This window comes from Podarcis raffonei, chromosome 12 (genome assembly GCF_027172205.1).
Source record: "Podarcis raffonei isolate rPodRaf1 chromosome 12, rPodRaf1.pri, whole genome shotgun sequence".
NCBI lineage: Eukaryota > Metazoa > Chordata > Lepidosauria > Squamata > Lacertidae > Podarcis > Podarcis raffonei.
The window spans coordinates 5,954,976-5,971,185 of NC_070613.1; the positions used below are offsets into that span (position 1 = coordinate 5,954,976).

Here is a 16,210-nt window from a genome sequence, read left to right on the forward strand (position 1 = left end):
TTGTCGAACGTAATCCATTCCGGAAGACCGTTTGACTTCTGAAATTTTCAGCAACTGAGGCGCAATGGGCGGTCAGCAAATCTCATTGAGAAAAAGGAGAAACGCACCTCGGAAGCCATTCGACTTCCGAGGCGCATACAAAAATGGAAGCATTTACTTCCAGGTTTTTGGCGTTCGGCTTACAAAACGTTCGACAGCTGAGATGTTCAGAAACTGAGGTTCCACTGTACAGTGGTACCTCTGGATGCGAATGGGATCCGTTCCAGAGCCCCGTTTGCATCCTGAAGAGAACGCAACCCGCATCTGCGTGTCACGATTCGCTACTTCTGTGCATGCGTGAGCAGCAAAACCCAGAAGTAACGTGTTCCGTTACTTCCAGGTTGCCGTGGAGCGCAACCTGAAAACGCTCAACCTGAAGCAACTTTAACCCGAGGTATAGCTATGGTTTTCCCAGTAGTAATGTATGGAAGTGAGAGCTGGACCATAAAGAAGGCTGATGACCGAAGATTTGATGCTTTTGAATTATGGTGCTGGAGGAGACTCTTGAGAGTCCCATGGACTGCAAGAAGATCAAACCTCTCCATTCTGAAGGAAATCATCCCTGAGTGCTCACTGGAAGGACAGATCCTGAAGCTGAGGCTCCAAGACTTTGGCCACCTCATGAGAAGAGAAGACTCACTGGAAAAGACCCTGATGTTGGGAAAGATGGAGGACACAAGGAGAAGGGGACGACAGAGGACGAGATGGTTGGACAGTGTTCTGGAAGCTACCAGCATGAGTTTGACCAAACTGCAGGAGGCAGTGGAAGACAGGAGTGCCTGGCGTGCTCTGGTCCAGGGGGTCACAAAGAGTCGGACATGACTAAACGACTAAACAACTAAACAACAACTGTATTTTGTGTTTTCTTTTTGCACTTTTATCTTATCCGCCCTGTGATCTTCAGATGAAGGGTGGTGATGTACGAATTTAATTAATAAATGAACAAACAACATGGACCATGGGCTGAAAACATTTCCCTGATCTAAAGCAATGTAGACACAACCCAAATCTCAACACAGGCCATCCTGACCCAGTTCTTCCTGCCTGTATTATGACCACTGCACCAGCCAGCATGGCTTTGCCATGGACATGGAAGGGTTATGTCAGCAACTGGAGTAAACCCACTAGCTTCCAAAAAAAACCATGCTGATGTCACGGCATGACATCATGTTGGGTGGAGGCAGCTGTAGTAAAAGTGGAGGCAGCTGCAGGACTTTGGGGGCTTGTGCTGTTTATGGGCAGGGCAGCCCATTTGCAAGGCTTTAGAATTAAGAGGCACTTACGGTTAGGGACCAGCCCAAGCTAGAGTATCTAATAAAGCTAAGCTACATCTTGCGCACTTAGAAACCGGGAAGATGCTTGTGCCAAAATGTGGGATTCCTCCCTTTTTGCACGCAAGGCAGAGGCAGATGAAAAGCTCTCCCAGTCCCACCCCACTATCCACTGAATCACACCGTCCTCCAGACTTGAATCAGCATGGGGTTGGGGACTCTTTAAAGAGCCGGATTTTGCTAATAAAGATAGTAGCTCTAAGCTCACAAAGGAAATCCACACACCCAGCCAAGCATAACAATCGGGCAAATTGCTGAGTATTACGGATACTGTGGTTCAAGCATCTTGCCAAGAGCTGGCTAAACCACCAGGACGACCGACTCGCCAATGCAAAATTTCGTGCTTTGATTTAGATGGGGAAGCTATTTCGGCTTGCATTGGTTGAACACCTTTGGAGCAACTACCAATACCAGGGGGCGAAGGGAGAAAGAACGCAAGCCAAGCCATTCAGCGCTACTTCTGAAAATGAAAGCAAATTCTCATATCCTCTTCCAGCTATGGCAGTATTGCAGGTTGTGTAGACCTTACATGCTTAAGGCTAGGCCTATGCATTGGTGTCAATTATGGTGCTGGAGGAGACTCTTGAGAGTCCCATGGACTGCAAGAAGATCAAACCGATCTATTCTTAAGGAAATCAGCCCTGAGTGCTCACTGGAAGGACAGATCCTGAAGCTGAGGCTCCAATACTTTGGCCACCTCATGAGAAGAGAAGACTCCCTGGAAAAGACCCTGATGTTGGGAAAGATGGAGGACACAAGGAGAAGGGGACGACAGAGGACGAGATGGTTGGACAGTGTTCTGGAAGCTACCAGCATGAGTTTGACCAAACTGCAGGAGGCAGTGGAAGACAGGAGTGCCTGGCGTGCTCTGGTCCAGGGGGTCACAAAGAGTCGGACATGACTAAACGACTAAACAACTAAACAACAACTGTATTTTGTGTTTTCTTTTTGCACTTTTATCTTATCCGCCCTGTGATCTTCAGATGAAGGGTGGTGATGTACGAATTTAATTAATAAATGAACAAACAACATGGACCATGGGCTGAAAACATTTCCCTGATCTAAAGCAATGTAGACACAACCCAAATCTCAACACAGGCCATCCTGACCCAGTTCTTCCTGCCTGTATTATGACCACTGCACCAGCCAGCATGGCTTTGCCATGGACATGGAAGGGTTATGTCAGCAACTGGAGTAAACCCACTAGCTTCCAAAAAAAACCATGCTGATGTCACGGCATGACATCATGTTGGGTGGAGGCAGCTGTAGTAAAAGTGGAGGCAGCTGCAGGACTTTGGGGGCTTGTGCTGTTTATGGGCAGGGCAGCCCATTTGCAAGGCTTTAGAATTAAGAGGCACTTACGGTTAGGGACCAGCCCAAGCTAGAGTATCTAATAAAGCTAAGCTACATCTTGCGCACTTAGAAACCGGGAAGATGCTTGTGCCAAAATGTGGGATTCCTCCCTTTTTGCACGCAAGGCAGAGGCAGATGAAAAGCTCTCCCAGTCCCACCCCACTATCCACTGAATCACACCGTCCTCCAGACTTGAATCAGCATGGGGTTGGGGACTCTTTAAAGAGCCGGATTTTGCTAATAAAGATAGTAGCTCTAAGCTCACAAAGGAAATCCACACACCCAGCCAAGCATAACAATCGGGCAAATTGCTGAGTATTACGGATACTGTGGTTCAAGCATCTTGCCAAGAGCTGGCTAAACCACCAGGACGACCGACTCGCCAATGCAAAATTTCGTGCTTTGATTTAGATGGGGAAGCTATTTCGGCTTGCATTGGTTGAACACCTTTGGAGCAACTACCAATACCAGGGGGCGAAGGGAGAAAGAACGCAAGCCAAGCCATTCAGCGCTACTTCCGAAAATGAAAGCAAATTCTCATATCCTCTTCCAGCTATGGCAGTATTGCAGGTTGTGTAGACCTTACATGCTTAAGGCTAGGCCTATGCATTGGTGTCAATTATGGTGCTGGAGGAGACTCTTGAGAGTCCCATGGACTGCAAGAAGATCAAACCGATCTATTCTTAAGGAAATCAGCCCTGAGTGCTCACTGGAAGGACAGATCCTGAAGCTGAGGCTCCAATACTTTGGCCACCTCATGAGAAGAGAAGACTCCCTGGAAAAGACCCTGATGTTGGGAAAGATGGAGGGCACAAGGAGAAGGGGATGACAGAGGACGAGATGACAGTGTTCTTGAAGCTACCAGCATGAGTCTGACCAAACTGCGGGAGGCAGTGGAAGACAGGAGTGCCTGGCGTGCTCTGGTCCAGGGGGTCACAAAGAGTTGGACATGACTAAACGAGTAAACAACAACAATGCATATGGTGTCAAAACATGATGTCTCTGCATCTAACACACAACATACCACACCCTCCTCATTCAGGTAAGAGGAGGGTATGTTTGTGTGTGGAATATAGCTAAACACAGGCCAGACACAGCACCATCCAGGCCCACTAAGTGGGGCAGCCCTACAAGGCCAGGCCAGCATTTTGCTGCCCAAGTTTGAGGACAAGACGGCACATATACAAATGTGTCTAAATAAATGCACAGGATTTTTCTTTCATAATGATAATAAATGACACGCTGATGGGGAAATAGAGCATACCAATCTTTCACACTGGAAAAAAACAAAAATGGAATTGACAAGTTCCGCTCATTCCTATATGCCACGATATACCTAACCCTACATCATCACTCTCCTTTAAAACACACAACTGTTTACGGTTAAGAACCTTGAAAATCCCAGTGGGCACATCACCTAGTGAAGACCCTATCCAGGCCCGCCAACCTACCCCAGGAAAGAAAAAAAAGAGGACCACCTGATGCAGCATGCTTCTCACCCAGTTGCCAACACAGCCGAGTTGCCAGACAAGCAGCATAGCTTTGGGCTGACACCATCTCATTAACAGGCAACCATGAAAGATTTGTCCCGCTGCTCCAATTCCTGGATAGGCCACACATTTGGAAAGGCCAAAAATTCTTTGCTCGAAATAAAAGAGAGAGAGGGAAAAAAGTTTGGGGTTGCTGGAGATTAGCCCCAGCTGTCTCAATTGCTTCGGCAGACCGTGAAACGGAGCAGCGGTGGCTCAAGCAGGCCGCTTCACCGAAGTGACATCTGTTTAACGCGGCTGCTGGTGCCCTGGATGCTCAAGAGCAACATTAATAGCTGCTACTAGGAAGGAGTCTCGTTTATCAGGATGCTGTGAAACAGGCAGGGAGGTTTGCCTTAAAACAGCAGAGATCTCCAGGGTGTGTATATATACACAGATTGCTTTGCTTGTGAAGAAGAAGAGGAGTTTGGATTTGATATCCTGCTTTATCACTCCCCTTCAGGAGTCTCAAAGCGGCTAACATTCTCCTTTCCCTTCCTCCCCCACAACAAACACTCTGTGAGGTGAGTGAGGCTGAGAGACTTCAGAGAAGTGTGACTGGCCCAAGGTCACCCAGCAGCTGCATGTGGAGGAGTGGAGACGCGAACCCAGTTCACCAGATTACGAGTCTACCGCTCACCACACTGGCTCTGACTGACGTGTTAAATCTATTAGAGAGCTGCCATTTACCATGTCAGGCTATCGATCCATCACTGCCTACACTCCCTGGCCGTGGCTCTTCGGGATTTCAGGCAGGATCTTTACCTGGAGATGACGGGGATCAAACCTGGAACCTTCTGGACTCAGGCAGATTCTCTACCACTGAGCTACACCTCTTTCTCAAGCCAGGGTCCTCCCTTGTCCCGAATGCAGGCCCCGCTTACACACATACCTGCTATTATGATTATTTTGACCATTATTTATTTTCTATACCATCCTCCATCTGGGGATCACAGGGTGGTTTACAATATAAAAACACAGAAATACATAACATAATAACAGACTAAAACAATGCCCTCCACCCACCCACACATAGATTGTTTAATTAGCCAAAAGCTCAGGAGAAGAGGAATGTTAAACTTTAAGAAGCAGATACCCTTCCACCAAACTACATCCCTGTGTAGTTTCCACCAAACTACATCTGTGCGAGTAGAGATGTAGCCCCAACAAACTGAAGCACCTCTCATTTAATCTCACGGTTAAGGGCTTTAAAGCTCAGTGGGAAAACACATGCTTTGCAGAGATCCTATACCCAACGGCATCTCTGGGAATGTCTGGGAATGTCCCCTGTCTGACAAGCCCCTGCCAGTCAGTGCAAGATGGGCCAAAAGTCTGCCTTGGTATAAGGCAGCTTTCTATGATGCTAGTCTGGAGAAGGGCTGTGTGGCTAGACAGAAGAGCACCTGGTTCAATCTCCAGGTAGGACTGAGATAGGGAAATCCCTGCCCAAAACCCTGGAGAGCTGGTGACGGTCAGTGCCGACAATGATGTGGCAAGTCGGCTTCCTCTGCTAAGAATGGAGTTGTGCTACTTTCACAAAGAATTCCTTTTCTTGGTAGCTGAAAACATGGAAGGAGAAAGCATCTGCAAAGAATAGATAGCAATGGAACTGTAGGATCTGGAATGATTTGACCACAGGGCTGCACCCAAGCAGATCACATTACCGGCCCTCAAACAGGTTAAGTCCAGCAGGTCTGAGATATCTCCCCTCCTACTACAATTTACCAAGAACCAGGACGGGGGTTTTGTTTTACCAACCTCTGCTACATGGGTTGCCTCCTCTTCCTTTAACCCACCTCTCAGAGCAGGTGTTTTGCATGCAAGAGGGTTCAGTCCCTGGCATCTCTCATTGTAAAAGAACCAGGCAGAAAGTGACAAGAGGGGCAGAAGGGACCGCACATGCCTACCCAAGATCATGGAATGCTGAGCTGCTGCAGTCAGAGTAGATGCTACTAGGCTTGCATTAAACAAAGTGGGGGCCCACCACAGAGACAAACACACAAAAAAGCAGAGACATCACCTTGCCGACAAAGGCCCGTATAGTAAGAGCTCTGGTTTTCCCAGTAGTGATGTATGGAAGTGAGAGCTGGACCATAAAGAAGGCTGATTGCCGAAGAATGGATGCTTTTGAATTCTGGTGCTGGAGGAGACTCTTGAGAGTCCCATGGACTGCAAGAAGATCAAACCTCTCCATTCTGAAGGAAATCAGCCCTGAGTGCTCACTGGAAGGACAGATCCTGAAGCTGAGGCTCCAATACTTTGGCCACCTCATGAGAAGAGAAGACTCCCTGGAAAAGACCCTGATGTTGGGAAAGATGGAGGGCACAAGGAGAAGGGGATGACAGAGGATGAGATGGTGGGACAGTGTTCTCGAAGCTACCAGCATGAGTTTGACCAAACTGCGGGAGGCAGTGGAAGACAGGAGTGCCTGGCGTGCTCTGGTCCATGGGGTCATGAAGAGTCGGACACGACTAAACAACAACAACCACAGAGACAGCCCTGCTCTTTCTAGCTACCAGCAGAAGATCTTCGTGGCACTGCCCAGCGTGTTTTCTTATTAACAGACACACGCATCTCCGAGCACCACAACACCAATCCAAACTACCTGCTTTCAGTTAAAGGGTGGAGGGGAGAAAGAGAGAGATATCAAAAGTTTCAAGCACAAGACTTCTGCATCAGGTCAAGCTTGGCTCTCTGCAGTCATAGCACTTTGTATGAAAATTTGTTTTCAGCAGCAGAACCGAACACAGTCCTTTCACACAGAAGTCCACTCCTGGTTATCTTTTTTTTAAAAAAAAAAATATTTTTATTAAACAGTTTTTATAGCCACACAAACAAAACATAACAACGACAAATACATAAACAAACAATAACAGAAAAACAAAAAAAACAAGTATCATTTCATATCCTAATTTCTTAAACCTTTCTTCCTCGACTTCCTCATGCCTCCCTTTTCTGTATTCCAAATTCTAATCCATTACTCAGCAAATCTTCCCTTATTTTACTTTAAATTTAAGCTAATCTTCCTTATTCTCCTTGTCTTAACCATTGCTAATAGTAACCATTTACTTTCCAGTCCAACATCATTCTAACTTTCATTAATTTTATAGTATTTCTTTAAATAGTCCTTAAACTTTTTCCACTCTTCTTCCGCTGCTTCTCTTCCCTGGTTTCGGATTCTGCTCGTCATTTCTGCCAAGCCCATGTAGTCCATCACCTTCATCTGCCATTCTTCCAGTGTGGGTAGATCCTGTGTCTTCCAGTACTTTGCAATAAGTATTCTAGCTGCTGTTGTAGCATACATAAAGAAAGTTATATCCGTCTTTAACACCCCTTGGCCGACAATGCCCAAGAGAAAGGCCTCTGGTTTCTTAGTGAAGGTATATTTAAATACCTTTTTAAGTTCATTATAGATCATTTCCCAGAATGCCTTAATCTTCGGGCACGTCCACCAAAGGTGAAAAAATGTACCTTCCTTTTCTTTACATTTCCAACATTTATTATCAGGCAAATGGTAAATCTTTGCAAGCTTGACTGGGGTTATGTACCACCTATAAATCATTTTCATAATATTTTCTCTTAAGGCATTACATGCCGTGAATTTCATCCCGGTGGTCCACAACTTTTCCCAGTCAGCAAACAAAATATTATGACCAATGTCCTGAGCCCATTTAATCATAGTTGATTTAACCACTCCTGGTTATCTTTGTCCGTTTCACCGTCTAACTAACATGAGAGGAGAGAGATCCCCTGAAGATCTACCAGCAGATCCTGATCTACCTTCTGCCCATGACTGCCCTATGAGTAGCCCAGGGTTTCGCTAGCAGGGTCTCCAGACAGCACAGTCTAAATAGGATGATTCAGCTGGCGCAACCTATACAGGCAGACAGAGGCTTAAGGAAAGCTGACATGCCAACAAGACTCACTGGAAAAGAGCATTAAGCACGTTGCAACAGCTGCTGCTGCTGCAGGCCAAGCCAAAGACTGAGGCAGGTGCTGCAGACAGCTCCTGCATTATGGCCATCGAAACCACACACACATTGTACTGAGGAAGGTGGCCTATTCCACTAGCTTTAAGCTTTATCAGGAGATTCTGGGGCAAGCTCCATGACCATCCCTCTTAAGATGATAAGAAGAACCTGATGGACCCATCTAGTCCAGCATCCTGTTCACACAGTAGCCAACCAGATGGTTGAAACAGAGATCCAATTGGTTTCTCCCAAGTAAGCAGCACAGCTTCCCCAAGCATTTCCTTTCCGCTGTGTCCAATATTTTGCTGCTGATCACACCAAGGTAGGGTTACCAGATTTCCCCGGTTCCCGGAGACAGTCCCTGGATTTGCAAATCTGTCCCCAGGCAAATCTGCTACCAGGCTGGCTCCAGGCTGCTGACTGCCACTGCCAAAAGGGAACTGGGGACGTTCGGCGGTACAGATCTCCTAGGAAGCTGACTTCTACAAACTCAGTCCAATGAGCTCAGCATTGTTTCCACCAGAGATGGGGACCTAGAGCCCCCCACTCTTCCTTGTACACCCATTAGCCTTTGCCGGCAAGGGCAGTGGTCCAGAGTGATGGAAGCCATTGTTGAACCAGCCTGGAAGGATCACAGGATCCACCTCCTGTGTCTACACTACCTAGAAGAGGTTCTTCCCAGGTTTCACACTGGGGTCTTCTCCCCAGCCCTCCCTGGAGATTCCAGAGACTGAAACTGGGTCCTTTTGCATGCAAAGCAGATGTTCTACCATTCAGCTAGGGCCCTACTTCAAACCGCCTTCGAGATCCTTGGAAGAAAAGGCAGGGATACAAATATGTAATAAATGGCAAAGGGAAATGCATGGAAAACAGATTTTGGAACATGCTCCAGAACTCTTCACATTTCCTGCATCTGGACCCTAGTACAAAGAACAAGTTCCCCTTCTGTCAGGATTTTGTGGATTGTGGCCAAGGGAATTTTACTCAGAAAAGACCCACTAAAATTAATGAACCTAAGTTAGCCATGCAGGAGTGCTTCGGATTCGAATACTGTCAGATACAGCCCTATGACTCCTGGCACCACCATTGCACCTCCTGGGACCTCAGCAGTGGACTCAAACATCTACAGGTGTTCTTGCAAAACTATATCACAGCCAGCAACTGCGGTCTGCTGCTTGCCTATCAGCAGTAAAGCGTATCATTCAGCTTCAGAAACGGCACCAGATTGCCTTGCCCTCTGGAACAGATGCCTTCTACATCAGAGTGAGGTTTGTCTTAGCCCAGCCTTCCCTTTCTACCTGGCACCAGTTGCCTCTGGAAATGAGCTGCATAAGACACAGTGATGATAGCCACCCTCCTTTTCTACCATGAGATGAACTGCTGCCAACACTGGAGGCCCCCAGTGACCTTTCCTGGGCTAATCCAGAAACCATCATCCTAACCAACAAGGACTGTTGAATCTAGTCAATACTGAAGCTCATACAATACAGTCAAATATTTGCAAGTTAATTGACAAAGGGTGATTTCCTCAGCTGCTTACACTGGGAAAGTCGTAAGAGGCAACAGTTACAGATGTTTGGCCAGACTGTCCCCTACACAATTACCACCAGGTTCCAAGGGACACTTCCGCGCAATGTGTTCCAAGCAGCTGTAGCCAGAACAGATTTGGTGGAAACTGCAAGCATCCTCGCAGCTTGCTCGTTTCTTTACAAAGCATCTTCCAAGAGGCAACGTCCACGTTAAAAACACACTTTGCCATAGCCGCCAACTTTCCCAAGCACAGAGGATGTAACTTGCCCCAAGTTGTGACGAGGATCTGGTCTGCCCAAGGAATTCTACACAGTCATCATGCCAAAGGCTTTCCCAGTTCCAGCTCCATCACCCAAAAACCTCCTGCCTTCAGTACTCTCTGCCCGCTCTCCCATGCCATCCCAGCAGCCTAGAACTGCCTCCGCCTTTTATTCCAAAGGCTCAACCTCATTCCAGCAAGAAGCCTCCATAGCCTTCATCCCACAGCAAACCCAGGCCTGAAGAACATAAGGAGAGTCTGGTGGCCGATGGCCCATCTAGTCCAGCACCCTGTTCTCACAGTGGCCAACCAGATGCAGGATGCATTGCAATAGCATTTACTCACATTCATCCCATGGCAATATCTCCACTTCTCCCACCCCTCCATTCTTAGACACCTACCTCACTGCCTGGGCACTTATTTTTCCTACCCTGCTCCATAATGCACCTCGCTCAGTTGATGCTGCTGCTGCGATATCCAAGACAGCTCAAAACATTCTTGCCTGACATTCCGTCACACCGTGTTGTGACCAAGAACAAAACCCAGCAAGAGGCAAAGGAAAGAGAAGGAGGCTTGGTCGCAAGGGGATCAGGACCCCACAGGTTTCTGCTCCAGCCACAGGTGCATGAGGACAATATCAGAGCCCAGCTAGGTAAAGGTAAAGGGACCCCTGACCATTAGGTCCAGTCGTGACCGACTCTGGGGTTGCGGCGCTCATCTCGCTTTATTGGCTGAGGGAGCCGGCGTACAGCTTCCGGGTCATGTGGCCAGCATGACTAAGCTGCTTCTGGTGAACCAGAGCAGTGCACGGAAACGCCGTTTACCTTCCCGCTGGAATGGTACCCATTTATCTACTTGCACTTTGACATGCTTTTGAACTGCTAGGTTGGCAGGAGCAGGGACTGAGCAATGGGAGCTCACCCCGTCACGGGGATTTGAACCGCTGACCTTCTGATCGGCAAGTCCTAGGCTCTGTGGTTTAACCCACAGCGCTAGACCATGCTAATAGTTCGCTGGGTCTGTCCATCCCCAGCCTGGTGCTGGCTGAGGCCAACGGGTGCTATACTTCCAGAGGGCACCAGGCTGGAAGGATGGACTTAGTCTAATGTCCTGCTTCTGCCTAACCACCAGAGGTATTTGGGAACCCCACAAGCAGCACATGAAACCACCAGCCTCCCCCATCTGACAACCATCAACTGTGTTATAAACACTGAGCAAAGTCAAGCCTTCTGCCTACAGTGGAGACCTTAATAGGCATTAACGTTTCTGCAGAACAGTCTCTCTCTAAAGGCATGCCCTGAACACCCATTAATGCCCATGCCTGGCGTATTAAGTGACGCTCTTTCCTTGTGGGGTTGCAATGCACCCATGCACATCAGCCACACTGCAGCAATCTCTGCAATGCCCTGGCTTCCCCTGTTACCCTGAAAGGCATCACACACATGAATTAAGTGGCCTTTTCAACAGTCTTGCATGTGGAAAGGATTCAATGGGGAAGTGCCATGTTCTGCACCCATGCACCGATTCCTGCACTGCAGGGGGTTGGACTGGATGACCCTTGGTGTTCCTTCATGGAATGGTAAAGTTGGAAGGGACCCCGAGGGTCATCTAGTCCAACTCCCTGCAATGCAGGAATCTCAGCTAAAGCATCCAACTTCCGCAATTGTATGATAAGCAGATACCTATTCCACCATATGTGGCACGCAGACTCTTCTTGTCCATGCAGAAAGAGATCCGTGCACGATTGTTATGTGCCTGCATGCACAAACACTTAGGAGTGCTTCTTTTCCAGGTATGATACTTGTCGGGAATCCAAAACATCCATTAAGCACTGAGGTTTAAGAAGAGGCAAGCGATGGCCACGCTTCAAGGAGAGGACCTCAGCAGGTTGAAGAGGTGGAAGTTACAGAGGGAAGCAGGTTAAAGCAACCTCCTTGCATTTTATTTAATTCTTTCTGCACTAAAACAGAAACCTCATCTTGCTATGGTGCTTGTGGGTTGGGGGGGAGAGGCTGGCTATTTGCCTCCGATCCCAGCCTACAGAGAATGGATCCTCCCAGAGCGAAACAAAATAAATAGAAATGAACAAGACGAGGGGAGGGAGGGAGAGTGCAAAAAGAAACTTTCCCATGAAAATATTTTATTTTCTTAGAGAACAGGATACACCTGCGAGTCTTAACACCAGAGGGTAGTTGGGGGTGGTGGTTTTTTAAAAAAAAAAAAAAAAACCTTAATTCATGGATTAATGGACCCCTCTGCTGGCAGGAGCCAGAACTGCACTTAAAACCATCCGCTCCCCACCCCCCTCAAACTAGAGTGGTTTTAACAAGTGGTAAGGAAGGTCAACTTTTTACAACTGCATCCAATTGCTCCAATTGCCATCAGGCTTAATTAGGAGTAGGGGCAGCGAAACACAGAGCCACAGGGATGCTTTTGATCAAACAGGAGCAGATTGGGCTTCTCTTTCAAACTTCATTAAAACAGGGGAAGATGTGGCAAGTCTTTGGCAGGTGGGGGAGTAAGAAGGAGAGAGCAACAGCAGCCACAACAGGACACCCAGCACGCAATCGTTTTGCTCCTTTTTTCCTCTCCGGTGGGAAGGATCTGAGATCAGAAGAACAGCCTTTCGACCTATGACAGCTCCCCACCCATTTTGCATTTCCAGAAAGGAAGCTGCAGAAATCAGAGCAGGCACACAGAGGAGGGAGGATGGGGAGGGACTCAGACATACCAGCTCAGAAGGGTGGGGGACATACTTCCAAGACAGGCCGGTGAGGTTTTTTTAAAAGGGGGGGGGAGGGCACTTTCCCAGACACAGAGTCTTATGAAATACAGGAAGAAGAAAAGAAACAGATTATTCTCGCTGTTCTCTTTGATTGCCTGCCCACCAAATGCCAGAGCTTAGAAACACATGGCAGCAGTAATCACTATAGCTGGGGCAGGTTGGGAGAGAGAAGGAGCCACACACACACACACCAGGGCACCAGAAACGCACATTCCAGACCCTGCAATTGCATCTCGACAAACGCATTTACAGGAGCCTTGAAGCCCCTTACAGCAGAAGCTTCATGCACCAGTTCTGCAGCATCCTTGTACACCCCTGGTGACTAAAGCTCATTCTAACAGCTGGCTTCCAGTGCAAGATCTTGCAGACTAAGTGGTTAAGTTCTGCCATCTCCTTAGTGGAGCTACCTACCATTCTAATACAAAATGCCTCCCACCTGTGAACTCCAGGTGAGCAACAAGTAAAAGAAATACTTTGGTTTTTCTTACAGGAGACTTTTTCTTGTAAGCCACTGCAGGTAGATATGGAATCAGAGGGCTACATCCTTGATTGGCCTGTAGGGTTGCAGGAGGACCATGCATCTGGCAAAGTAGACTGTTGCCTTCTACGTTTGTTCTGCAGGGAGCCAATTTAGCCTCAAAAGGTAGCACAGCTCCACAAGCTACTCCAGCCTACTGCTATAAGGAACAACCAGCATGATCCATCCCATAAATAAAATGTATCTTGCCATTTCCTAACAGAGTCATCTGTAAATTGCACGGCCAGCAAAAAACTCACAAGACACAGAAAGGAAGAGTGACCACAAACATTTAAAACCGATGTCAGCTTGCAGAACCCAGGCTGTTGCCCACCACTAAACGCCACGGAAAAGAAAAATAAATAGAGGGCGTCCAGATCAGCACAATGTTTTATAGCAAAAGCAAAAAAAAAAAAACCCTCTCACCTCACTCTTCCAAGCCTGCTCAGCTTCCAGGGAAATTCAAGGCAAGCCAAGCAATGGATATTCTTCCAAAGTGCAAAGCGGAGCGGGGAAAGAGCTCAACAAACTGTTCCCAGCTGACAGCCTGGAACTTCAGACATGAAATTAACGTGGAAAAGGGATGCAGTTCAAGCAAGCCAGGAGCCATGCCTTGAGCAGAAAGGCCAACTCGCCACCAGCAGCACAGAGACTCAGGCCAATTTCTCAAGACCAGCCTAATGCCAACTTAAAGCAAATCCACAGAGTTTAAACAGGTTGACATTGCCATCATCTCATGAGTCACCCACACAAGCAGCACCAGGGAGGAAGGGAGGGGTCATTGCTAGAATGCCAAAGTAGAAGCAAAGACCCAGCCCCCTTAAGCTTTGCCACTTCTCCTAAAAACCCACCACTTTGACACCGGTAGCCCAGGAACAGCATATTGTTCTTATGCAATCTACCGAAGATTTTCATTGCAGGGTGAGGAACACACAATACAATCTTTGGACATTTCCTAACACACATTTAAGAAGAGTCAATGTGTCTTCTTTGGAAAGAGCGTCAGAAGGGGCTACACAGGTAGTTTGCAAGGAGGGGAGGGGAGACAAAAATTGTGCATTTGTGTTTCACACCCACCCACCCCAAGAGAGTCGCTTGGTTCTGCAGGGAAAGTGGCACTCCCAAATTACTCCTCTCCCACTTCCTGTCCCTCTCCTCCAATTCAATGCAATCAGATTCTTAGAAGGGTGACTGCGTGGAACAAGGAATCGTTTGCCACTTGTTGGATGCACCTGACCCCAAATAATTTGGGGAGGGGGATAATAAAGGGGAGGATTGGTCTACATAGCAAACAGCCCTGGATGCTGCAGAACATCCTGAACAACCTATAATGTGGAGAAGGGAGAGCGAAGGCAGGTGGTTCAGGTAAGAGATTCGTGCAAAGTGCACCCCTCATCCCTGAACATTCATACTGGGCAGGGAGGGGGGTCTGCAAAAACTTTGCCGGGAGATGTGGTGGGCTTTGGGTGGAGAGAGGGGAATACTGAAAAAGGGGTTTTAGCAAGGGGAAAATACAGACTGCATAGAGGCTGGGTTAAGCAGCCTGCACGAGATTTTCTTATGCAGTATTTTGGAGCGGTGCGTTTTACGCGCCGGAGAGAAGCGCTCGCGGGTCGTCCAGCGGGCAGGGACGCCGCCGGAGCGAGCGAGCGAGCAACCTGCCGCTCTCTGCTGGAAGGTGAAGCGGGATTATGGGGCACACCTAAGGGAGACAGAGGCAGCCGGATTGCTGCCAAGTCACGCAGGGGTGGGGGTGGGGAGGGGGCACAGCGGGCGCCCTATATGAAAACGGAAGGGAGAGAGAATAGGGAAGGGCGTCGAGGTTTTGGCTTAAATGCAAAAGTTGCAAAACCTCAGGGTTTGCAAGCAGCATGTTGGAGAAAGGAGGAGGAAGAGGCAGGCTCGACGGTGCGGTGATGGGCGCACGCCACGGCTGCGAGGGGGAACACTGCTAGCAGGTTGTAGTGGGGGCAGAGGAAGGCACGAAGGTAAACTTGCAAAAGACAAGCCCCGTTTCCAAGGAAGCATTTTACGAACAAATAAAAAGCGGACAGCGGGTTTGCTCTGAAGCAGGCCCCTCCCAGGTCGAGGGCGCTTTACTCGCGAGGAAGCGCGCACAGCGCTGCAGCCCCAGCCACCGCAACCAGATCCCGCTCCCTTTGCTCCTACCGGCCCCCGAATACCCAGCGGCGCTTTACTTCCCACGAAGCGCAGCGTCGCTTGCGCGCGGGTGAAGCGCAGCGCGATCCAAAGGCAACCGATCCCGGAGCAGCCAGCGGCGGCCCGGGGCTCGCTTCCTCGCCAGCAAAGCGTCGCAGCGCCACGCGATCGCCGGCGCAGAGTCCGACCCCGCCGCGTTCCCTCTGGAGAGGAGATATGGGGGGTGTCAGAGAAAAAGCAGCCCCCGAGGTGAGGCAGCCGCGCCCGCCGCCGACTTACCCGAAGTAGGCAAGGGACGGTCCCGGGGCGCCGGCGAGCAGCAGCACTAGGAGCGCGCAGGAGGCGGAGGAGAAGAAGAGCCAGCGGAGCAGGCGGTGTCCATCCAGCATTTTGCTGCGGCGCTCGGGCTGACCATCTCGTTCCTTCCCCCGCGGAGCCGGATCAGCAGCCGGGCGGCTGGAGGCGGCCGCTTTATAGGGAGGCCGGCGGCGGCCCGAGCCCAGCTGCGAGCCGGGGGCGGGGCCCCGAGCAGGGAAGCGAAGGTCGGGGGCGGGGCCAGGAGGGGAGTCCCGCCCCCTGCGCTCCGCCTCCCTCCCCCCCCCCACGCGCGCTCCGGGCGGAGAGCGGCGCAAAGGGGGCAGCGCTGCGCTCGGCTAGAGCGAGGCTGAGAGGCGAGCTTCGGGTCCTGAGCTGAACACGGAGAGGTGGATCCGAGAAGGGGAAAGTCGATCTTCGG

General features: G+C 49.2%; 1 protein-coding gene across 1 annotated transcript in view; it reads right to left on the reverse strand.

The window, feature by feature from the left end:
• The window catches only part of WNT9A (Wnt family member 9A), a 64,267-nt gene extending 48,292 nt beyond the window's left edge, over positions 1-15,975 (reverse strand). Inside the window, exon 1 of the mRNA XM_053409913.1 lies at positions 15,754-15,975. Within this exon, the coding sequence (XP_053265888.1) occupies positions 15,754-15,863 (110 nt within the window). The 5' untranslated portion in view covers positions 15,864-15,975. The remainder of the gene's footprint in view (positions 1-15,753) is intronic.
• Positions 15,976-16,210: the final 235 nt, after the last annotated feature.